The following is a 25143-nucleotide window of genomic DNA, read 5'->3' on the forward strand; positions in this document are numbered from 1 at the left end:
CTGAGTACAACCACCACCGAAGGAAGGACCTTAGGATTGTTTTATTAAGTGAAGCCTGCGACTTGTCCCATTCTCGGAGGATAAGCGCCTGAAGATCACGGCTGTGGAACTGGGCCGAGGGAACCACATTAATGCAGGTGGTCATTAACCCCAGGATCCGCATAGCTTCTCTGATTGACACTTCGAATGTTCAGCTCTATATAGAAAATCTGAACAAGTAGGGACAAACATTGGAGACAAGAATCCAAAATAACTCCCAAGAACTTTTTCTGTGTTTCTGGCTCCATGTATTTCCGATCATTAATAATCCAGCCCAGGACACGCTGGGCGTCTCTCCCACTCACGCTGGTGGGCAGAATAAACCTGCTTAAAATGAAACTGCTACCAAAATTTCTGTATGTACTGCAAAAAAAAAAAAAAAATCCAGCCCAGGTCCTGCAATAACTGAAGTTTGGCGCTTAAGTGCGAACTCAGAACTGCCAGAGAATCTGTCACCAAAAGGAAGTCATCCAAATATGGGATGATAATTCCCAGATTACGTAAATACGCCATCATTTCAATAACAACCTTGGAAAAAAAAACCGTGGAGCGGAGGAAATTCCAAAAGGAATGCAAATAAACTGATAGTTGCGGATTACCCCTTCAATTTCCAGCGCAAATCTTGAGCTTTTGCGAGTTTACACAAATGAGGATGTGATAATACGCATCCTTCAGATCGATAGTGGCCATCACTGTCCAGACTAATTAGGGGGGTTGGAGTTCTGATCATCTCCATTTTAAATTTCCTGTACTCTATGAAGTTATTTAGGTCTTTGAGGTTAATTATGGAGCAGTGAGACCCGTCTTGGTTTAGGAACCAGAAATAATGGAGAGTAAAACCCCTTATGCCATGGGGACAGGAGTGACGGCACCAAGGTCCAACAGCTTCTGAACTCCCTTAAGAAGAGCTTGCTCTAGAATCGGAGACTGCAAAGAGGTTAACACAAACCTAGCCGGGGGTTGAGACTCTAGCTCAATCTTGTAACCCTCCTCTATCCGGTGTAGAACCCATTTGTTGGTTAGCATATTTCCATACCCATTGGCAGAATATAAAAATCTTCTGCCTACCGGACACAGAGTTGCAGACTCGGGGACAATGGTAAGGACCTTACCCCTTCCTCCCTTCGGATAAGACCATCGCCCAGGCTTTCCTTTCCCTATATAAGCCAGAACCGAGGGACGAGGAGTGAAGGGTCTTTTAGGAGATCTGTTAGTCGGAAGCCCTTGGCTTTTGTCCGCTGCCTTTTCTAGGAGGCGATCCAGGTCTGGTCCAAATATGCATAGGCCCCGAAAGGGTAAAGTACACAGCTTATTTTCAGAGGTAACGTCCCCTGACCACTCTCTTACCCAAACTGCCCAGGATAAAGCTGCCATACGGGCCCCAAAATGGACTGACTGTGGAAGCATCCGCCAGGAATCCTGTAGCCATCTGAAGTAAAAAATATGCCACTAGCAATTTCCTCTCTTGAGGCTTTTTGATCAATTAAGGAGGTAAGCTGATCCAGCCAGACCGCCATGAGACATACTACTGAAGTGGCCGCAATGTTGGCTTTCATGACCACACTTGATGTGGACCAGGCCTTTCACATGGTCATATCCACCTGGTTGTCCATCAGATCTTTCAGGTGGGACAAATAGCCTCAAAAGGTAACCCCGATTCTTTTTGCCACCATGGAAATGGTTGTATCTATTTTCGGCGTCTCGAGGTCTTCCTCCGAAAAGAAGAGCTGATCCTGAAGGTCCTTAGAAATCAAAGGACTTTGATCAACGCACTTCCACTCATTTATAATTAGTTGTTAAAGTGTGGCGTTCACAGAAAACATGGACCTGCGTTGAGGTAAAAGGCCCACAAACATGTCATCTAGTGCTCTGCGGTGTTGGTGTACTTCCTGCTCAGCTAGCATGGTCTTGCGGACGGCTTTTAATAACTGATCCGTGTTCGCGGTGGAGAATAGATATTTCTTCTCCTCCTGCGCCACTTGGCTTAATTCCCCCAAAGCGAATTCCTCGGCCATGTCAGTCAGACGTGACACCACCATAGCCCATCTTCTTGTGGCCCCCAAGGGCCCTGGCTGGAGCTCAGAGAGGGAGGATTGTACTTCTTCATGGATGACCGTCCGGATATCAGACATAAGGGAAGATTTTTCTTGAAATTTTTGCTGAGCTAGCAACAAAAGGCGACCAGTTTCCCCAAGCATACTGGGCACTTTTTACTCCTCCTAGCCCTCCTAGGTTTTTGAGTATCCCTGTCCTGAAATGACAAGGGAGAACTGTTAGTAAAGGGAGCGTAGTGCAGGTGTTTGTAAGTGGTCCCGTGGGCCAACCTACAGTCTGGGTCCTCCCTGGCCGACATCCTGCACTGTGAGCTCGGATTCCTGTCCTTAGGAACCGATCTCCACTTGTAGTAGGCGCCTGTCGCGTTCTGGTGCAGGGGCTTTTCAGTTTTGAATTTGGCGCCAAGCCACGTCCCGCCCCCTCAAAAGATGGCGGCAGAGTTTTTTCTTTTTTTTTTTTAAACAATTGACTCGTATGAGGGCTTGTTTTTTGCTGGATGTCCTGTAATTGCCATTAGTGACAGTCATATGCACTCGGAAATGGTACCATTACATTTTTTTTCTTGGAGACAGGGTGACCAAAAAAAAAAAAAAGCGCAAGTGTGGCGTCGTGTATTTTCTGACCATATTCACTGCGTAGGATGAATGCATTAGGTGGAGAGAAAAAAAAAAATTGGTATCTGTTATATTTAGAATTAAACAAAAACCTTTTATTTCTTCAAAATATATTTTTCCGTTAATCTAGCACCATAGAATGCCCGTCAGAACGCGGTATAATGCAATACTAGCCAGATGTGCCACCGGCATGCGCTGATAGGCAATCAGTCATGGCAACCCTGGGGGCCTTAAGATGGCCCTAGGCAGCCACTGATGCATTTGACAGCCCCTCATGCATTTAAAGGGTTAACCACCACGATCGGCAGGCACAGTGAACGCATAGAGAGGATTCAACTGCCAGTCATGCTCCATACAAACCCCTGGGGGTTCAAGGATTGTCAGCAGGCTCACGCTGCTCATGGTGAACCCACGACAGGGACGCCCGAGGGCGATTTATTCTGAAACGCTGCAGTATTCGAGAATACACCCCTTACTTTATTTACACGGAGAGGAGCGGGCGGCTCCTGTAGTCACAGCCTCATTGTCATATTGAAGTTAAAGGGTCACTTTTGTACAACTGCAGCCTGTCAGTGACTAGAAGGCGGCTTTATCCTCCTATGACCCCCCTGCAGCATTTTACAGCTGATATACCAACTAGTAAAGGTACAGCCAACACAAAGTCCCGTTAAAATACCGTTTATTTAATACTTCTTATCGTCAGCGATGCATTTAATGCTTTAATAGACAAGTTTACCATTCTAGAAACACCGGGGGCCCCGAATACAGACTGCACTAGAGAAGGGGGTCCCGCAGCTCCCTACAACGTCTATGGCTGCTATTAAGAGCACTTAGATTGTAGGACTGGATCAAGTCTTCGGTAGCCCGGCTTCTTATATACAGAGACGAGAGGAATGAGGGATTCTGGGTAATCTGCAGTATAAATATTTGGGGACTGTAGTGTAACGGCTCTTCAGTTATCTCGCACACATTTGCATATTATCGGGTGAAGGAATATTAACAGTGATTGCATTAGTTACACGGAGACCTATACAAGAGCCCTGAACGCCGTCACAAGGCAGACATGGCCTCCACCGCTTCGATGAGGTTCAAGGCTAAGCCGTATTGGCCGTGATTTTCAGGCAGCAGTTCCACCACTTTGTCCACCAGTTTGGCTGTAGTTGGGATGGGCACGTCCGTGTTCTGGAGGTCCTGGGGGTCCTGAAAGAGATCAGAGCACACGGGTCAGAATGAATCACTGGTGCATAATGGGGGCGAGCCGGCCTGCGTACAACTACAAGTCTTTGGCCACGTGTAGCCGAAAATCCGCCCCCCTCGTCTCAAAGGTAAAAACTTGTACTGAAAATGCTCAGCAGAAGTAGATGTGCGCCACCGCCGGTCGGTTCACGCTGCGGACCTTCTTCACGGTGAGGGGATGCGCCTTACTGAAATCTTTATTTACACTTTCAGAACAAAACGAAGTTTAAAAATAGCTAATTAAAAAGTCCGAAACAAGTTAAATCCCAGCAGATCACATGATAAACATCGGCCGTTATACAGGGAAACCTGAACAATTTTACATGAAGCAGCAAGAAAGCTCCAAGAGGCGAACGGGGGCAGGTAAGGACTTACCAGGCAGAGAAAGACGTTAGTCACAACTCCTGGGGTTTCCTGACTAACTACAGATATCACAAGACCCCACAGTGAAGGTTTTGTGGTTGTGCTGCAGCGGTTACAGGGCCACGCGGAGGGCGGGTGCGGCCACGCGGAGGGCGGGTGCGGCCACGGCCACGCGAGTTTTGTGCGTTGTGAGATGCAGGAAAATGCAACCAATTATTTGCAGTGGGGGAGGACATGGGCAATCATCTCTTGTAGCGATGCTGTGAGATGGACAGATAGCGGCAGGGTCTCACCTAAGAGTAGAACATGCAGGGGTGCCGCCTCCCGCACATTGCATAGCACAGACAGGAGGTGCGAGTCGTACTGTGAATGCACCCTTACAAGGACTCCGTTCTCCTGCATTTAGGCTGCATTCACACAGCGGATTGGGTGCAGATTTTCCACAGCCGACATCCAAATTCACACCAAAAATCAGCATCAAATTCCACTTCTCCATCGTTGGTTCAGATTCTGATGCGGATCCACAGCAGACTCCAGCCTTTCAATTAAAGGAGTGAAGCCTGCTGCAGATCAGTCGAAATCTTGACCAATAGTGCGGATGTGAGAATGCGTCCTCGCTGTCCAACGTGGCCAAGTCTTGCTGCTGCTCACCATTGCTTTGATCCACGTGCAGAGTGTAGGCGGCAGCCTGGCCAGCAGCTCCATCCCCTCTTTCGTCTGTGTGTGCAGCAATGCGTGTGCCAGCCGCTGCCCGGTGAGAACCAGAAGCTGAGAAGCCAGAACTTCTTTGTCCACGACCTGCAGGATGGCCTGTGAAGAACATAAGGACCTGTAAGTCTGAGAGCCCCGTGTGAGACACAATGGAGGAGCGTCATCAAAACTTAAGGGTTAAAAGGCCATTTACACAAACCACCAAGTGATAATCGCACAAAAGCGGCTTTCTTTTTGTACGCAGGCCTTTAAGCGGCCCTTTCAGGCAGCTTAGAAACCATTGGTGGATCGCGGGCTTGTCAATCTGTGTAAACGCTCCCCGCTTCACATAGAACGTGAGGCGCTGAGAGAGAAGCCCGCAATCCAGCGGTGAAGTCCATTAGTGTAAACGCTCTTCATTTCCAGTCACAAGAAATTAATTAAAAGTAGTGTAATGCTGGGGCAAGCCCTGATGACCTGTCCTCATCAACAGTTGATCTGCGCTGATCTTCCGCTAAGGATCACCACCAATCAGCTGATTGCAGAGCCCGTAGGTCACATGACCCAAGAGCTGCCGAGTCCCAAGTGAAGGAGATTGAGCTGCTGTACAATGTGCTGTGCCTGAACCAAAGTGACAGCAACGCTCCGGTGAGCACCGCTGTCCCTTCAATCAGTTGGGATCCCACCAATCAACTACCGATACCCAATCCTGGGGATAAGCCATCAATAGTTTAGTGCTGGGAAATCCCTTTAACAAACTGAACATTACCCAGGGCTGGTACCCAATGTTCCCAGCAGGAGGCGCCACCTTCCCCATAACAAACTACTTACCTCTTCTGCAAGATGGTCAAAGCCGTAGTTGTAGAGCTCGCACACGTAATGTCGCCGCAGCGTGTCTTCGTTGACTTGAAGTTGTGTGGCTAGGTCCACGGCGAGCGCTGGCCAGTCCATCGGCTTCTGCTCCGCATCCCATTTGGCTTCCTCTGACTTCACGGTAATCTGTGACTGAAACTGCGCCTGGACGGCTGCGCTGATCAGCTTCATTAGAAACTGACGAGACAAACAAGTGTTACCGATCCATCATTACACTGCGGATACAAGCCATTACCACAAGACGGATCTCGGGGGAAGCGTACCTGTTGGCGTAGGCTGACTATACTGGGATCCATGTCCCCGCTGGGTAGCAGCTGGATTGAGGTCAGATCTTTGAAGAAGGCGTTCTTCCCCTGCAGATAGAGAGAAGAATGTTACTGTGCTTGTGATATAACGGCCCCGGCGATGACAACCCCCATTATACCTCATACCGCTAATAAGCTAAATACTAGTTGGAGAATGCGCGGCGATACGTCCAGTAGTTCTGACAATCTAATCAGCGCCCAGTACTCCTGTGATTAAGGCAGTAGACGGCTCCTCGGGGGCGGGTCAGTGACAACCCAACACCTACACAATGCTGAGAGATGTATCGGACGTACATAGAAGGGGATGAAATTAGCGGTTGGAACAGATCCATCTGCTTCCTGCAGAAATCAGCTCAGTGCAAAAGCATGATGACCCGGCAAACAACTGATCCCGGGTGACAACCCCCTGCCAATCTACTCTGGATGACCCATCCTAAGGATATGTTATTACTAGTTTACAACCAGTCAACTCCTTTAAAAGAGACTGTGTACAAAAACGTATCCTGGGACATATCATATAGTTGAGGCAATAACATATGGGTGGGGGTCCAACCAGTGTGGAGCGATCGGTTTCCTGGCTAGGTATAATAGTCTGGCTATGGATTAAGCCCGCCGTGTGGGTCTTGCATGGCGCGCACAGGGGTGAACTCCTTACTCCTATACTATGCAGAGGCCGGTGTACGGTACACTCTATGCATCAGATATAGTTGTGACCGTCTATGCGACTCACTATTTGGGTGTCATTTGTGGGATTTCCTCCCAGTGCGACTCCTCGATGGGACCAACATCTGCCTCCCCTTTTACTTTGGTCAGAATCGGGTTCCGTGCGTTCATTGTGTCCTGAACATGGGAATATATTCGTGAAACTTTCCCCCTCGTGGCAGCTGCTGTTCCTATTGGCTCTGCTGCTATATTTACTGACTCGGTCACTTCCGCCGTTGTCCGAGCTGCAGATGTCTATAACGTTCACCGTTTGGTATATGGTAATCCAGCCTCAGCTGGTCGAAGGTTCTTATTCTCCCTTCTTCTGATGCCTTTGTCTTTCCATCCCTGAAGTCCTGTAATTTACAGATCTCTGGTAGACATGGGTCACTCCATATTGGGGGATATTGTGTACATCTATTCCCATCAGATTTCTGGTTTTCCACCATATTTTATGCATGAGTAATAGTGTGGGCAAAAGCCGGCCATTTCTTTTAAAGGCGCGTTTCTCTAGGGCCTCGAATAGTTGTGACCCAGCGAAACGTCCCTTCAGGATCCAAAAGCCAGCGCCCCGTGTCTCCTCGGACTCCCCACCCCTAAAGTGTTGTAGTTGAGAGGCAATAAGGTATGATGCAGGATTGGGTAAGGCCAGACCCCCTTGTCTGTAGGGTCACACAACGTTCCCAGTTTGATGCAGGATTGGGTAAGGCCAGAGCCCCTTGTCTGTAGGGTCACACAACGTTCCCAGTTTGATGCAGGATTGGGTAAGGCCAGAGCCCCTTGTCTGTAGGGTCACACAACGTTCCCAGTTTGATGCGGGGAGCCTTTCCACCCCATAGAAGTTCTCTGAACATTCCATTAACTTTACCCAGTGAGGGGAGTTGTGCATCCGATAGAGGAGCTGCGGCATCCACACCCCTTTACTTAGGTCCACCCTCCTATAACGGATAGGGGAAGCTTACGCCACACATGGAGTCTTTGTTTCCATTTGGTGATGAGTGGTTCTAGGTTTATCCTCCCATATTCAGTGACATTGCCCCCGAAGTATTTAAAGGTCCTGGTACATTTCATGGGTATCCCTTCATTAGTTATTTGCAATTCCGGGACGTCCACCGGCATCACTACTGATTTAGACCCATTTAGGACTAGTCCTGAGAAGGATCCAAAGTCCTTGATTATGTTTCCAGAGACACTTGTGTATCTCCTAAAAACAGCAGGATGTCATCTGCGCAGAGGGCGATTTTTTCTTCTATGTTCGCACGTTTAAAACCCGTTATTCTGGGATGCGAGCGTATTTTACACGCAAGGGGTTCCACTGCCAAAGTGAACAAAAAAGTGGTGACAGCGGGCACCCCTGCCATGTTCCTGTATGCAGTGGGACTGTATGTTAGGACTCCCCGTTGACGAACACATCAGCCCGCACATCTGTATACAACAGCCTAACCAGGCGTATGCCAGCGGCTCCACATCCCACTTTCTCTAATACTTCCCATAGATATAGTCCTTCTATGCTATTGAATGCCTTAGCGGCATCTAAGGGGCGTATTATTCTATTTCCTGGGTTATCTACTGGTATTTGCAGCTTTAGGACTAGTCTACGGATATTCGCCGCTGTGGATCCTGCTGGTATAGATCCGCCCTGGTCTGGATGCACCGGGGTAGATATTACTCGAGTCGGTTTGCTAATACTTTAACATCTATATGAGTCCAACAGGGGGGCCTTCTCTGGTTTTAGTAATATTGTTCCTTGTTCATTGATTGCGGTAATTCTCCTTGTTTTTCCGCCTCGCCCGCAGTGTCAAGAAGGCGTGGCAGAAGGACGTCCCCGAATTGCCTGTAATATTCCATAGGGAAGCCGTCCTCCCCAGGGGCCTTATTATTCTGCAGATCCTTTACTGCTTCCAGTAACTCCTCCAATTCCAGCGGTGCTTCGAGAAAGTCTCTCTGCTCCCCCGACATGGAGGAGTATCCCTAACGATGTTACCTTGGGTATTCTGTAATATAGGTAGGGCTATAACCGCTAACATGCGCCCCGTACGCTCCCCCTCCCTCCTCATAGTATTTGGTGGCCGCTGTATCTAGAGAGTAGTTATTAGGTGCTTCTTGGACTTTTTATTTAATGCTGTTCTAGGACCTTCTTCCACAAGTTTGGCCTCAGTTTCTTTCAGACACGTCGGTAGTGTTCATCCCATCTCTCCATGTTTATTCTTCACCTTGGTTGTATAAGGATCCCCCTCATATAGGCTCTCATGGCCTCCCTATATACGGTCATATTGGTCGTTCCCCTGTTTAGCACTCCATCAGGATTGCTTTTCTCTAGTATAGTTGGCCAATGTGAGTTTAGTTTCCACCTCCTATGGATTTAGCCACCATCATTGCAATGTTGTATCTCCAGCCGCAGCGGGGAATGGTCAGAGACAACTCTTGGTAAATAGTCAATGGATGCTGTATCACCGTACAATTTGGTATCCCCACTGCCAGATATGTGGTAGGATGGCACGAGTATCGTTTAGCCGTGGGATGTCGTGTTCGCCATAGGTCTAGCAATAACATCTCCTCCAAAAGGCGACCCAGCGGGGTCAAGCCACTCTGCCCGGGGATGTTTTCCGTACCTACCCCGTCCTGTGAGGGGTCAATAACGGAGGTGAAGTCTCCAATTATAAGACCTGGGATATCTGGTGTTTCGGCACAGCTGCACTCTCTGACACTGAGCTCCTTTCTTACCGCCGGCTTTTCTAACTACGACCCATCCAGCCTGATGGACAGACAGACGCATGGACTCACCTTACTGTCAAAGAGGGCGAGAGGTTTGGCAGACTTGAGGGCGAGGCTCATGATGGCGTACATGACGGCGCAGAGTACAAACTGGTGCTCCACCAGGGGGTAGTGAATGTGCTTCTGCTCCAGAGCCAGCTCCACGATGGAGCTGGGACCTTCCACCGACAGCCAGGCGTCCTCCACCTCCAGCAGCGGCGGCGGCATCTCCTCACTGCTGACATCCGCCTGAGGAAGACAAGGCGATCACAAGATCGGAGACATAGCAAAGCATGATGGGAAACCCCACCAAACAAGTGTAACAAGTCACGCCCACAGTTGAAGGGTAAGCTGGTGATATATTAGTGACAGCAGCACTGGGATAACTCCTCCTGTCATCGCACATTTACACTGTATAACACATAACCTGTCTATCCACCCCTCCATCTGTTTGTCCTATATGTCCTTAAGTCTGCTAGCCTGTAAATGTCAATCTGTCCATCTAGCTGCCTTTCCCACCATCCGATTGCATGTCTCACCCTCCACCCCTTCCGTTCTCTCACACCAGTTCATTTGTTCCTAACTCCGTGCGACCCCTTCCCTCCATCCATCCATCCATCCCTCCCTCCATCCATCCATCCATCCCCCCTTGACTCATTCATACTCTCTTCCGTCAGTCTTTCATATACCAGATTGTGATAGTTACCTCCATCATGGTCTGCAAGAGGTCGTAACAACTTCCCAGGAAGGTGGTCATCGATGTGTCGCTCATCCCCACATCCTGAGGAAATGACAGGCCAGAAAAGTGTAATCGCTGCAAATACCCAGAGCGCCATAATCAAACTACTAACGACCACTTGTCTGTCCGTCCGTGAGTTACATGCTTGCCCCTGATCACATGACAGTGACATCAAAGGTCCTTCCTCCTGAGTCACATGCTCCACCCCTGATCACATGACAGTGACATCACAGGTCCTATTCCATAGCAACTGAGACCGCAGGGGTTTGTAGGGGGCTGCATAACTCACTCACTCAGGATGACCTCTAGATGAAGGACCTGTGATGACGTTGCAGTCATGCGATTAGGAGTGGAGCATGTAACTCACTCACTCCAGATGATCAGGGGCGGAGCAAGAGTTGGTTACATGCTCCGCCCCTGATCACATGATGGTGACGTCAAAGGTCCTGTAAGCATACGGCTGCTGTCTGGCTGGGTGATCTTTAGTATTCCATAGCATACACTGAGGCCGCAGGTGGTTTGCAGGGGGCATATATTTATATTCTACACCACCTCTGCTTGATTCAACCCAAACAACCAATCACTGTGAATCAGCCAACCCAAACAACCAATCAGGTTGTCAATGGAGCAGAAGTGTTGTGGAATATAGATATATGCTTGTAGTGGATGGAATACTAATGAACACCTACAGCAGCCGTGTGCTTACAGGACCTGTGATGTCACCGTCATGTGATCAGTCACCTGTGTGGGAGCAGTCTGGGGTCACATGACCAGGGGGTGATCAGTGTGTGCAGGACTCTGCTGTGCCACCATTAACAGTGGTACTATATAATTTCCTAATAATTACTTGTCTCCCCAGATGCGGTAACACGTCCCTGGAACATTGAGTGGGCTGTCGCAGCAGTTTATGTAGGAGGTCAGACGTCCACATAAGAGCTGCACCCGAGAAGTGATTGGACAGCAGACGGACGTCACCCAAGTGCTGCCTGATCTTCAGACCCCACTGACTGGACGCCACGCAGGGATTACTTTTCACACAGACTGTCAGCCTACGAAAAATCACCCATGGGAACCGCCTCATTGGCTATAATGGGTCCATGTAAAACACCGCGAACACCAGCCGAAAATATGTCTGTCTGAATGAACCCTAAGAGAGACGCCAACCCTTACACTAGAGGCATTAAAGGGGTTGTACCAACAGCTGAAGCCTTCCGCCTGTCCACAGAAACCCCCACGATCTCGAGAACGGGGTCCGGCGGTCCCTCCATAAGTGGAGTTGAGGCTGTTCACCACCAGCCATCCATCCGACTGAAGCTGCGGAGTACAAGCGCTCTGCAAGCTCCGTCATGGGCAGTAAAATGAATGGATTGGTGGTGCGCAGGCAGGACCCCCACTCCCTTCATGCGGGGACCGTAGGGACACCGTGGGGCTCCTGTTCATAGGGGGAAGCTTTAGAGGTTGGTACAACCCCTATAAGTCTCAGGGTGGCAGAGTGGTAGGAGGTATATGGGGATGCCCGTGCCAGTGGTACCTACCCGTCTGCACAGCCGGTCTTTTGGCGATTTACCAACCTAGACAGAAAACACAAACGATACAAGATTACGGCTACAGAAATACGGGCACATTCACAACGGCCTTTATATAGATGGGTGTGAACCTCAAAAGGGGGAAAAAACAACATATTGTGGCGGCGGGGCATTTTCCTGCTTGCTGTATGTCACAACGCTTTGACAGAGCTGCCCCAGGGCGCCACAGTGTAACCCAGGCAGGTAAGCTCCATGCGGCTGCCCTTCCCCAGCCTGGTACTTCACTGCAGACATACAGATAATTGACCCTCGGGCCCCCAGCTAATAATAAACCCTGCACTCACCTTATCCATGAGATAAGCGGCTGCCGAGAAGCGTTTAATAATAAACGTATTCCACATCATCAGGGAGAGCCCTAAAGAGGATAAGGTACGAGTTACTGCGCCCCCTAGTGCTGCATCATCAGATAACAACTCTTCTATTCCACTTACCAAACTGCACGTGAGCATTACTAATGTTCTTTAAATGATCCACCGACCGGACCAGAAAATGCGCCTCCTGCAGGAAGAGAACAAACGCCGTCAGCCGCACGTTCCCGAGATCCGGCAGCAATTCTGCCTTTAAGCAGCAAACACACGACTAAAGTATATACAGTCCCCAGACATGAAGTATATACACCCCAGCAGGATACAGGATGCGCCGTTACCTCCGGGTCTTTGTTCCACTGCACCATGTACTCCCAGCAGCAGTGAGCGAGCAGCACGTCCAGATCCAGGCTGCACGGGAAGTGCTGGTAGACCGACCGCAGCAGCGCCGCCACTGCAAGGACACAAGGCAGGCCGTTAGTCTCCAGGCCGTTAGTCTCCAGGCCGTTAGCGGCTCCTCTTAGCAGTGAAGCTCGGAAGTTACTTTTTATCTACTTGTCCTTTTTCTATTTATTTGCAGCAGCCATTTTTACAGAAGTGACAGCAGGAAGTGACGCCGTTCTGGCGGTCGCTGGGGAACGCGCTTTGGTCATCCTGCTGTGGGGTCATTCCTGGAAAAATGGCCGCCGTGGGGAAAAGAAAAATGCAGATGCCGTCATCTTTTAATAATCCTCAGCCGGCCAATGAGTGCGGGCGGCCAGGGAGTGTCAGACGGGGCCCCTTGGATAACATAAGAGCACCAACCAGCGAAGCGCGGGAACGCCGGGGGCAAAGGATAAATTACAAGAGAAATCCAGGCAGCGCGAGACCACAAAACAGACGGATGTACTGAAGGGCGTACTGTAGGTCCTTTGTAACACACATTGGGCTTCCAAATCTCCTACACATAAGACACTTTGGGTTAGGCCTTAGGAAGCCCGAAATGTGAAGGAGGATTCAGCATGTGCCATTTAAATCGACTCTCTGGTTCTAGGACCGCAGGGATGTCCGTTACCAGCAGTTCTCTGCCGTATGTCCAATCCATCAGTTCAGAGTCCCGTTTTCAGCTGTCCAAGATGGCCAACACAATCTTCAGACCACCTAATCCCCAGAATGCATTGGTAGTGCCAGACAAACACTGCAGTGTATCCGCGCTCTGATTGGCCAGCATTATACACACATGATTAGCAATGGCCTATCAGTAAATAGTGCAGCCTGCAGAAGATAGTTAGAAAGTTGCTGCAGCCATCTTGGAAGGCCAAAAGACCTAGAACTGGATCAAAGGGGAGAAGAACAAATGCAGGTAATATACCCCCCCACACCTCCCTAGGTCCGGAGACAGAATCGGGTCCAAAAAGGGTCATAAGCACACCCATGAATCACCGTTTTGTGGAGTCGCACTGCGCCAGGATCTTTGGTTTGAGCCGTTACTCTTATGGTAATTTTACCCAAGAACACGTAGAGTAATGACTGAGCAGGTGGATTGGTGCTCCTTACCGCCATTTGCAGGCGTAATCACCACCAGGATGGGCCGATCATCAGCATCAGTGTTCATCCCCCCCCCCTCCATACAATTTGTCAGCAGGATAACCTTTGACCCCAGGAGATGCGCCGCCGATGAGGGAGCATTTTTGCCTGCATAAACGACCCAATCAGCGGACATTACATGCGCCGATCACCGGCTACGAACATTCGTATGAATGTTCGCTTACTCAATCATCGGCGCTTTAAGGCCAGATTTACACGGGTGATAGAGAGCTGCAGCCATGATTCTAGAGCGCAACTCACATCGCACACAAACACCCGTCTGTCTGCTGCCAGACACCCCGCACGAAAACAGGAGCCGCCTCAGTTGTTCCGTCCGACGCTGTTGGTGCGAGAGGGAAAAAATAAAACATCGCTTGTGTAAATAAACCCGTGAACTGAACGGATTATTACGACGAGCGGGTGCGGGGCATCGCGGGATCACACAGCGCTCGTGCGGTTTGTCTGTCAATATGGTTTTGTGCTCCTAACAAAGGATGTAGCACGCTGATCGGGGCTCCTCAATGCCATCTGCATGTGGCAAGCCATCATTAATGCCGCTGCCATGCAGTTCAGCAGCGCACCCTGTACACACCAGGAGATGTACGGCCGACCAGCGAGCATTACTCACCGGACGTTACACGGACCGACACGCAGGAACACAACATTCATGCAAATGGTTAGACAATACTGGCCAATGTAAAAGGGCCTTTAGGCACAGACATGCTGGGAGCAGTTGTGCGTCAGCCTGTCCCCCAACCACACAAGGCCAGTAGAAGCAGATATTTAGTCCCTCCGGACTGTATGCAGACACGAGTACCGAGTGAAGCACTCCTCCTGCATGCATACAAGTGATCTTATGTATTCGGTCACCTTGATATTCCTCCTCGGCATCTTCTGATGGCGTCTCCCGAATAGCCACGGCCATACTAGTCTCCCCCGGCTCCGGTACCCGCTGATCCTCCGGGTCACTCTTCTCCTTGGCAAGCTTAAGCAACGCAGGGCAAATGTCTTGCTTGAAGACCCACTTGGCCACCGTGTCGGCGACGCCACCTGATGAACACACGGTAAGGATTATCGCACGCCGTGAGATCAGAGCGCACAGTCTGCCGATATGTCCCGTTCTTCTCACCTTTCCCGCCTTCCAGAAGGTTCTTCACGGAGAGTTTCCTGAGTGGCTCCACCTGCAGGGAGGAGATTTTCGACGTCTTCTTCAGACCCTTACAGTGCAGAAGTGTCTGGAGGATGAGACAGTCTTCCAGCTGCTTCAGTAAGAGCTTCCAGTACTCCGTGTCCAGGGACAGCGCTTCCCAGGAGTCCGTCATCGACTCGCCATCGTCCTCCTGCAACGATTTGGGAAAGTAGGAGAAGACGTAATGTCAGGTCAGTGGGCACGAGACCACAATACAGCAGCGCGCCCGCCACCACACAAGTGCCAACGCCAGGACACTACCAAGCGATATAGAAGGGGGGCAATTACTTCTTCAGACACCAGCGCGAGAGTCAGCAGGAAGCAGACGACACCTGAGAGCTGAGAGAAGGGTGAAGGCGGCTCTGATAGTGGAGAAGATAGGAGAAGCGCAAGTATGAACAGAGCATTACATGTAGCTGCTATAACATGGGCCTTGCTGACCCCAAAGAGAGGCAGGAAGACCGATGCCAAAGGCTCAACATTCACCCATCCTTACTACACAGAGAAGCGTGAATCTTGAGACCAAAAGATGAGAACCCCCACTGCTTGGAACAAACTGCTCAAAAAAATATTTTAAGGGAGCACTTAAATCTAATTTCGGATTATTCCGAAGGGAGATCACATGATCAGCAGAGCTGCGCTCAGTAGAGGCCGCCGGGAGAAAGCGCCAGGAATTGGCAGATGAGGGCAGTGCTGTATCAGCCGAAATCAGCTGATTTTGAGTCAAAATACACACTAATGGTGCAGATTTTGACTCCGTTTAGGATGCAGAACTTGCTGCAGAAATCCCCCAGCCTTGTTGCCCCCTGGGAATGAGCCCTTAGACCGGAACCTGTACAACATTTACCTTCTTCTCCGCCATGGCATTAGTAATATTGGCAGCCACGGAATGCCCAACATGGGCAGACAGTAATGCAGCTCCATTGCTGGTTGACTGCACACATGCAGTTCGCATCTGCTGCCACCAGGGGGAGACAGACTGCAGATCCCAGGTCTCATCTATGGCCACTAAACGGAAAAAAGTAATGGAAATTGTGTCAGTGTTACCGGTAATACAGAATATATAATCTCAGACATGTTTATTACACTACAGGGGCTACAAATCAAACTCCTCTCTTGTTCCTGACACTTTAGAAAAGTCCTAAGTATCCCCAGACCCCGATAATCACCATTCATACTCCCTCCGCTCCCTTATTGACTGATCAAAGGAAGAGTTACCCACCACTGGCCAGCCTTCATTTTCATGGCACTACAAAGTCCCCATCATCTTCATTCACCCATCCACCTCGTCCCTCATACAAAACACAAGTCCCCAACACCCTATGTGACCAGAAGCCAGGATGGGAGCAACAAGGGGAGCGGCGCTGCTTGACAGGAGACACCAGGAGGCGGCCCAGCGGGCGGTTTGGAAGCTTTATCGAAGGCTACATGTTACAGCCAGAGGAAGGTCCTATTCGAGGGTAGAAACGAGTAGCCTTCACCTGTAAAGCTTCAAGGGCCACTTCAGTGAACACACATTGTTCTATCCCTGCCCCCCAATCACCTGACTGCCGCCCCCCCCCCCTGAAAGCCTGCTCTGTGTATTGTAGCCACATCCATGTAGTGCAGCCCCTGTCTGATGCTTATTAGCCACCATCCTGAGAGTGAGAGAATTACACTTTCAAATCAAGCCCATGGTGTATCAGCACAGCATTATCTGGAGGCTATACCATTTCTGCCTGCTGGGAGGGTGGGCAGTTTCAAGGGGTTTTCTGCCCCCTTTTCAACGGATGACCTGTCCCATCCGTCAGGTGATTGTCCAGTCTGCTGTCAGTGCAGCGAGCCAAATGTCACCAGCAATCGGTACAGGAAGTGGGAGCGCTGCTTCACTTCCACTGAAATCAATGGGAGCGCCACGTGTCTTCTACGCTTGCTGCTCCTCTCATGGTTCAGATGTCACATCCAGTTCTGACCAGAAGAGAAGCTGAATCATGATGGTCCCATTTCAATGGGAGTGAAGCCAACGCTCCAGTCCCCTCCCCTGTCCGCTGATAACGTCTGCCCGCTGTACTGACATTATGTTGCTGGATGATCAGCTGACGGATGGGGGATCCTGAGCAGCGGACCCCCATCCATAAACTTCAGATGACCTATTCAGTTGATAGGGCTGACAAACCCTTTATCATTAGCTTTTATATTCACTTAAATATACTAGAGCCTTTAAGTATACAGCCAGGAGGATGAGCTGTGATCTCCTCAATCATACCTGTGTGGTCATAATCAGTAACCGTGATAGGAGGGTCTGTACCCCCCTGTAGGCAGTTTCTGTAGTAGAGGCCATGTAACAGCACCACATAGACTGAGATACTGACTAGTTTCAGACACCATAACCCCAAGCAGATCTGAGATCACATGACCATCTGAGGCCGGGAGATTCAGACAGAAAACAACTTTGGCTAAAAAAAAAACAAAAAAAAAAAAACAACACACATCGCCAGCGCAGCCTCTTAAAGGGGTTGTCCCGCGGCAGCAAGTGGGTCTATACACTTCTGTATGGCCATATTAATGCACTTTGTAATGTACATTGTGCATTAATTATGAGCCATACAGAAGTTATAAAAAGTTTTATACTTACCTGCTCCGTTGCTGGCGTCCTCGTTCCCATGGAGCCGACTAATTTTCGCCCTCCGATGGCCAAATTAGCCGCGCTTGCGCAGTCCGGGTCTTCTGCAGTCTTCTATGGGGCCGCTGGTGTAGAATGCCGGCTCCGTGTAGCTCCGCCCCGTCACGTGCCGATTCCAGCCAATCAGGAGGCTGGAATCGGCAATGGACCGCACAGAAGCCCTGCGGTCCACGGAGACAGAGGATCCCGGCGGCCATCTTCAGCAGGTAAGTATGAAGACGCCGGACCGCCGGGATTCAGGTAAGCGCTGTGCGGGTTGTTTTTTTAACCCCTGCATCGGGGTTGTCTCGCGCCGAACGGGGGGGGGGGGGGGGGGGGGGGTTTAAAAAAAAAAAAAACCCGTTTCGGCGCGGGACAACCCCTTTAAATACCACCAACCGCATCTCCTCCTTGATGCAGCAAGCGGCGCCATTCCCCTTGTGGCTTTAGTCCCGAGTTCTGCCCCTTGTCATGGAGGCGGCACCGATCTGTTGGGGCTCGCAGCAGCTTTATCCGTTCTTGTGCACAGAACTACCCAAAGTACCGACAACTCCTGCTGTTCCTAATGGATGACGGTGCACGAGCGTCCTGCACTACGGAGCATCTCCTTATCTCCATTATGCTTCTGACCCTACAGAGATAAAGCTTCACCCTCCTGGAAGAAGACCTACAAGACGGCACCCAAGAGCCACCTTTGTATGTTCCTTAGGCCTCTCACACAAGTGTATCAGGGGTGTATTCATGTGTCCGTGATGCATACGGCTGTCCTGCAGCAAACTCACAGCTTCATAGGAGTCTAGGACACCGTAAGTTTGGGTCGGTAGACCCGCAGTCAGACCGGGACACGTCTAGGTGCATGAACACGCCTGTAATGCCGGCCCGGTGCTATAACACGCTCCAACATCCCCGGCACTCACCTTTCATGTTACTGAGTCGAGACAGCATGCTGTGCAGACAACACCAAGCCTGCGTGTTCTCCAGGATCTCCTTCTCCTTCCAGAGCCAGACCTTGAGAAGTAGAGACTGCAACAACATGGGACCAGTCAGGATGACCTCTCTCTAAGGCAGGTTGTGTCCCGACGAGAGAAACACGGACACAGACCACAAGGCTAGTACTAATGTATGGAGGGCAGGAGCAGCGGGCAAACTCTACAGCGCCACTTGTGGCCTAGAGGATGGAGGGAATTAGTACTTTTTGCCTCCTCTCAGCCGTAGCCATTTTTCAAGCTCTGTAGCCACATGGGGCTTCGCTTCCTAACTAAGCAAGTAGTTTATTTGTAAAAGCATCTTTTTCAGGTACAACCAGTAATATTCCATTTATAGGATTTTTTAGGTAAGGGCTGAATGCACAACGTGTCTTATGTCTACAATACCTAACAGTACATTACCGCCTGGGCACAGACATCTGTTACTGTACCGCCCGGGGTCCTCGGTCAGGCTCTGGGCGGTCACAGTTTCTCAGTCAGTCCTGGTAATAATATTGTCGGGGCCGATCGGGACATAGGGAGCCTCCAGGAGTGTAATGTGATCCTGGACAGCCCCGCCGCGATCCAAGATGATGTACTGCATACATCTGTCATTTTGTTGGAAAGGGTTAAACAACGTAAGCGCCCCTGAACAAGATCCCGGATGAAATAGTGCCGCACACACTGCAATTGTGGCTGGTATATCAGCATGATCCCATTGTAGCCGATGGCTCTACCCGGCGCCAAGTCAGTTGTGGCATTTTTTTTTCCGTTCAGCTCGAAGGACGAATACGAACAGAAATGAGACCAAGAGCCGGGAGAAGTGGTCAATGAGGCCTGCCGAAAACGTACTAAATAAGGATACCAGAAGATACCAGTGAGCAGGTGCTAAACTGCCAGTGGAGCAGGTATAGAAGTTATTTTGGGGCCCGGCAGTTGTGGGGGCCACAGCTCCTAAGGCACTTAAAAGACTGAAAGAAGACAGGCAAAATGTGTGTGTATCAAATCATTTACTCTCTTCCTGCTGGTGAAGGATGTGGCCAAGTGATGCCCAATTTCAGATTTTACTATGCCACCCCATTACCTGCCATACCACGGACATAATGGTGGCGCTCTAGAGTGTAACCTGGCACGGTCCACGATCCCTTACAGAGGTGTCTAGATCACTAATACATAGGGATGACATCAGTCTCCGCAGCAGGTGACTATAAAGCTCATATCGTACCAGTAGCAGCTGTGGGCCGAGGCCGGCCTTCTCCAAGGACTCGCACATCTCCAGCGTGGGACATTCCCCGTGTAGACACCTCCAGAAGAAGAAGCTTCCTGTGAAAAGCACAAAGACGGACACTGACACGGGGCGCAGCTGACAAGTGCGCACAATATGAAGGATCGCGTTCTGTCGGCCCGCGCCGCTGCGGATCTGCTCACCTAATGCGATATATTCCTCCTCACTTATCTTCTTCACATTAACCGCTTCCTGCTCGCACTCCAGGTACTCCAGGAACGCCCTGACCGGCAGCGCTCCATGCTCATCGTCAGCAAAGCGGACGCCGGTCCTTGTGTGCTCCTGCTTGTAGTTCCGGATTAACGTCTGCAGCCTGGTCAGCTCGTCCTCCTCCAGCCTCAGCAGCAGCGCCAGCTCCTGAGGGCCAACCAATGCATGAAAGCCAAGCAGCGGCACCAGCGCTAAATGAATGTTACCCTAACTCATGGTAACTAATCATATACGGGTCAACCAGAACCAAGAGACAGTCTGATCTCATCCGGAGGGTTGTGGTTATGGGGCTGGATGCCTCATTTTAGCAATCAGTGAGGCTCCCGGTAGTTGATTCTCCACCATTGTATCTCAGTATGCCCTTGTTGGACCAAGTGGTATTTGGCTCATCATGGCCCAGATGGCAACATCCCTTTAATGCATTGGCAGAGAGTACAGAAATGACTAGGCGGGCTGCGCTGCAGTTTCCATAATCCCCATAGGAGTGAATGGGAGTTGTGGAAACCAGGCGGCTCGCTGTTACACCGTATTTGTGGATATGCTATAAAGTCTGGAGTGCGGATGCCGCTGCTGAAAACAAAACGGTTTTTCTGTCTACTCACTTTGGTAGAAGGCGAGGCGTCCGTTTCCACGGCATGAGAGCCGAGTTTCTGAACAGATTCGTAGAGGTGCAGAAGTTTCAGCTTGTCCTCACAAAACCCGAGGAGCCCCTCGTCCACGTACTCCACCTCTGCAGAGACATGGAAGCGGTGAGGACGCATCTCCGTTGTCAATAGAAGGATAAGGAGAGTGAAAGGTGTCGTCCAGGATTAGAAAAACATGGCCGCCTTCCTCTAAATACAGCGCCAAACCAGGCAGTCTACAGCGCTCACTACAACTGAGCGGAGGCGCAACGGCGGGGGAGAGAAGCCATGACTGTTCTTAAATCTGGTACAACACTTGTATAGAGGGGTTGTGGAAGAACACATGACCCCTTTGAGCATCAGGGGCTCGGGGCAATCAGCTGATCACCCCAAGTGGCCGCAGCCAGCTACTACAGGAGAAATATATTATAGGACGACCGTCCCGTAATCACAGGTAGGTTCCCCAGAACAGAAGCCATTCTCACTGAGCAGCTCCTCATTCTGGGACACAATGGGGAGTCCTGAGGTGGCAGTCATAATGCCCAATAGCACATATGAACAGGGGCCGACATGGTCACAACCCCTTTAAGGCTGTCTCCGGCGGTCCCACTGAAGATAAATGCAGCAGCAACACGAACGTGTGACCGCCGCGCCATTCAACTTCCTCCTCAATGCCGAGGGAGCACCAATACTGCATTGAAGATGGGAGGGGAACAAGGGACCCCTGTTCTCAGGATTGGTGGGGGTCTCTATAGAGGGGTACTCTATAGAGAGGTGATAAAAGTCAATAGTTGTACAATCGCTTTAGTCTAAACTTCCATTTTTTCCCCGTTTCTTGCTGTGAACTAATCGACTACTTCTGGGAGCGGCTGAAGCTGGCAGTCTTCTCGCAGACACCACTGATGCGTGTTCACTCTCCATCTTACCTTGACTCCGCAGAGAGTCCAGCAGGGTCTGTGTGATGCTGGTGAGGCAGGGAAGGGGGACGCGCTCACTGGAGAGGACCCGCTCCAAGGCCTGAAGATAGAAACACCAAGAAACCATCATTCCAAATCAAACACCGTTCACAAAACGGAGGTGTTTAAGGCGAACATAAGAACGAGGCCTCACCTGCTTCTTAGTGGCGGGATATTTAATATCTAGCAGGATCTCCTTTGCGTCGGCTTCGAGGCGCTCTACGAGATTACAAAAAAAAAAATTATATAGAAATTTCCAAATCTCAGTATTGAGTCAGCTGATATCTGTTAGTAGCCTATAGAATAAACTCAGTCAAACCGTATACAGGGAGCTCCCCCTAGTGGTCGCTGCAGGTAGTCACAACTTTAACATTTAAAAAGGGGTTGTCCGTGACTTCACTATTGATCTGCAACTAGCATAGGTCATCAATAGTTGGTCAGATCTGCCGCTGGTGAACCCCGCTGACCGGCCATCAGGACCGCTATCATTGCGGACAGCCCTGTGGCCAGAGTTGGTATTAAATTCAATTGGGGCTGTGCTTGCAATACGTGCAGAATTGTCCGTTTACAGCTCTGACCACAACGACAGCCAGCCCAGCCAATAGCTGACCGACGGGGATCCCGAGTGGCAGATCACCGCCAACTACTGATGACCTATACTGAGGTCATCAATAGTAAAGTCCCAGATAGTCCCTTTAAAGGAGTAGAGGAGGGACGGCTGGGGATTTGTGCTGCTCTCATGATCCTATTTCACAGGTTCAGAAGGATGGAAAACAGACTTACCGTAATTTGGGGCTTTGGCTTTTAACAATGTGGACAACTTCTTCACCAGATGCAGATCTTTTGCCCTTTCACATTTCTTATCACTGGAAAAGAAGAAATCTAATTATACACCCCGCACACCGCGCCACCCGGCAACCCCCGCACACCGCGCCACCCGGCCACCCCCGCACACCGCGCCACCCGGCCACCCCCGCACACCGCGCCACCCGGCCACCCCCGCACACCGCGCCACCCCCGCACACCGCGCCACCCCCGCACACCGCGCCACCCCCGCACACCGCGCCACCCCCGCACACCGCGCCACCCCCGCACACCGCGCCACCCGGCAACCCCCGCACACTGCGCCACGCTACAAGCAGCATATAGCGCCAATTTGTACGCTGTACATCGTAAATAGTGTCATCATGCAAGTTGTATATAGCGCCCTCATGTAGACTGTATACAGAGCTTTTATGCATATTATATAACCCATCTTTAAAACCTAAAATGACATTTTTGCCGTGGACATGAGGCCTTGTACTGCGATGGGGCACTTTTAGCACAACAAAAGCCATAAAAAAAAGGCAAGAAAACCTTCTGCCCCGCAGTTTATTTAACGCGTGGTGTCAAGTTAAACATTGCTACTTCTGTATATGGTTCTGCATGAAGATGCGTTGCGCACATTAACCTGTTACACACTGTTCTTGGCCAGCTTACCTTTGCTATATAGTGATCAGCCCACTTACCTGAGAGCCAGATGGAAGGGGATGCTGACGGTCCTCACATTGCCGGATACGGGGTCTATCAGGCAGATCTGGTAGGTCTGTGGCTGCCAGCCCTGGCTCGTCACATTATTTAACCCCATGATCTTGTAGCCGGGGTACAGCAATCTGCAACAGTAAGATCCTGTTAATAACCAGGGATGCGGATGTAGTGCGGTGTGAGGTTACCATCCTGCGGCGCGGGTCGTTATACCAGCCTCTCGCACGCAGGAGGAAACGGTCGCTGACTTTTATGTAGGTCTTAATATTTGCACTCACAGTACAAAAAACCTTCAGAAACACAAAAGCCCAAAACTGAAAGTATTCTATATCAGCAACCTGAGACCGCAGGGAGTTCACTGTACGGAGGGGTTCTCACCCACGTCCTGCAAATCTGGTAGGTCAGGTACACCAACAATGGCGTCCTGCGCTCCATACCCTGCGGCTCTGTAGGTTCCAGGGGGCAGAACTGCACGTTTGCAAGTCTCAGCGCCCCCTTTATACGGGTTGTACCAAGGTTGCAAGTTATCCCCTATCCCGTTCTGCCTGTAACTATGTGGGTCTTCCCCCCCAGCAGCGATGTTAGTATGACGGAAGCACTGGCTGAAAATACGCAATCAGTGTTCCATTTATTTCAATGGAGCCGACAAATACCCGATCGGGTGCTGGGCGGTATCTCCGCTGTCCCACTAAAAGTGAATGCAGCGCTAGAGCGCTTGCATGACCAGTGCTTCATTCAGTCCCCTCTTCACTGCTGAGGGGTACAGTAACCCTGCAATGAGGAGGACAGGAGACACAGGACCCCTGATCCAGAGATCGGCAGGGGTCTTAGCAGTGAGACCCCCCCCCCCCCCCACTGATCAGCAAGTTATCCCCTATCCCATGGAAAAGGGGTAACTTGTAATCTTGGTACAACCCCTTTAAGCAGAATGGTTTTAAAGAGACATTCCTAACTTATTAAGGGATGGCACGTCGTTAGGACAGGTCATCACTGTACGACTGGTGAGGTGCTGATCTCTGGGACCAATCCTAAAAAATGAAGGGGCTGCAATACTAACATGAGCTCGTCCCCTCGTACGTTTCCCCTGCATTGCAGCAATGTAAAAAAGGTGAAGGCAAAGCAGCCCTATAGTAGCAGACAGCATATCCATTCTCAGGATCGGTAGGGCCCAGAGATGATGAATCCCAGCAACATGACGTCACTTTACAAGATGGGAATATCCCTTTAAATGGGTTGTCCCACTTCTAGCTGTTTTTCTACAGGAAGCAGACCGCTCCATACATTACAGTGTTCCGGATTAGTATTGTAGGCTGAGCCCCATTCAGTTTAATAGGACTGTAGTACCAACCTTGGCCACTGCAGATTGTACGGAGCTTTCCGCTTCCTGACGCAAACAGCTACAAGTGGGACAAACCCCTACTAAACAAAACATAAGACAGGCAACTTTTCACCCACTGAATAAACAGCTCCGCTCACACAAAACTATTTACCCACCACATAACATATATACCACAACTAAACGTCACCTGCAGTGTTTCCCGACATTGAAAGCCCCGACGCGGGGTCCCTGCTGAGTGCTCCACACCTCCAGAATTCCCCGTCTGGGGGCATAAATGACCAGGAACTGGGCGACTCTACATGGTCCCTGCGTGCTCCCGAATGGAGAGAAGTGCCCCCTCTCGGCTTCCCTCTCATGCAGGTCTTCCACTATCTGCATCCATCCAACCTGGGCATCCCGATAACCTGAAATGCAGCAATGAGGGAAATGTTAGAAACTGCCGCGTTAATCGAATACGGTTGCGCAGAAGTAAGCGATAATATTCACCGCAGATTCCGATTGGAGTAATGGCGCGGGATTCTTACAATGACCTCAATAACCGCAGGCTGAGATTAGAGGGGTTTTCTAGGACTTTTATATCGATG

At 50.3% G+C, this 25143-nt stretch overlaps 1 protein-coding gene across 2 annotated transcripts in view; it reads right to left on the bottom strand.

The window, feature by feature from the left end:
* Positions 1 to 3370: 3370 nt before the first annotated feature.
* Positions 3371 to 25143, bottom strand: part of RAB3GAP2 (RAB3 GTPase activating non-catalytic protein subunit 2) — a 51640-nt gene continuing 29867 nt past the window's right edge. Inside the window, exons 14-35 of one of the 2 annotated variants that reach the window (XM_066595090.1) lie at positions 24747 to 24963; positions 23205 to 23348; positions 22480 to 22562; positions 21851 to 21915; positions 21667 to 21757; positions 20720 to 20847; positions 20051 to 20264; positions 19848 to 19945; positions 18575 to 18680; positions 15864 to 16024; positions 14957 to 15167; positions 14698 to 14877; positions 12603 to 12715; positions 12388 to 12454; positions 12241 to 12311; positions 11906 to 11941; positions 10338 to 10412; positions 9662 to 9880; positions 6134 to 6223; positions 5829 to 6047; positions 4959 to 5117; positions 3371 to 3908 (exon numbers count right to left, since the gene is read on the bottom strand). In XM_066595090.1, coding sequence (XP_066451187.1) covers positions 3759 to 3908; positions 4959 to 5117; positions 5829 to 6047; positions 6134 to 6223; positions 9662 to 9880; positions 10338 to 10412; positions 11906 to 11941; positions 12241 to 12311; positions 12388 to 12454; positions 12603 to 12715; positions 14698 to 14877; positions 14957 to 15167; positions 15864 to 16024; positions 18575 to 18680; positions 19848 to 19945; positions 20051 to 20264; positions 20720 to 20847; positions 21667 to 21757; positions 21851 to 21915; positions 22480 to 22562; positions 23205 to 23348; positions 24747 to 24963 — 2897 coding nt within the window. In that variant the 3' untranslated portion in view covers positions 3371 to 3758. Of the gene's footprint in view, positions 3909 to 4958; positions 5118 to 5828; positions 6048 to 6133; positions 6224 to 9661; positions 9881 to 10337; positions 10413 to 11905; positions 11942 to 12240; positions 12312 to 12387; positions 12455 to 12602; positions 12716 to 14697; positions 14878 to 14956; positions 15186 to 15863; positions 16025 to 18574; positions 18681 to 19847; positions 19946 to 20050; positions 20265 to 20719; positions 20848 to 21666; positions 21758 to 21850; positions 21916 to 22479; positions 22563 to 23204; positions 23349 to 24746; positions 24964 to 25143 lie in introns of both variants that reach the window. The other variant, XM_066595089.1, reaches the window with a different exon arrangement.

The sequence above is a fragment of the Eleutherodactylus coqui genome, chromosome 3 (assembly GCF_035609145.1).
Source record: "Eleutherodactylus coqui strain aEleCoq1 chromosome 3, aEleCoq1.hap1, whole genome shotgun sequence".
NCBI lineage: Eukaryota > Metazoa > Chordata > Amphibia > Anura > Eleutherodactylidae > Eleutherodactylus > Eleutherodactylus coqui.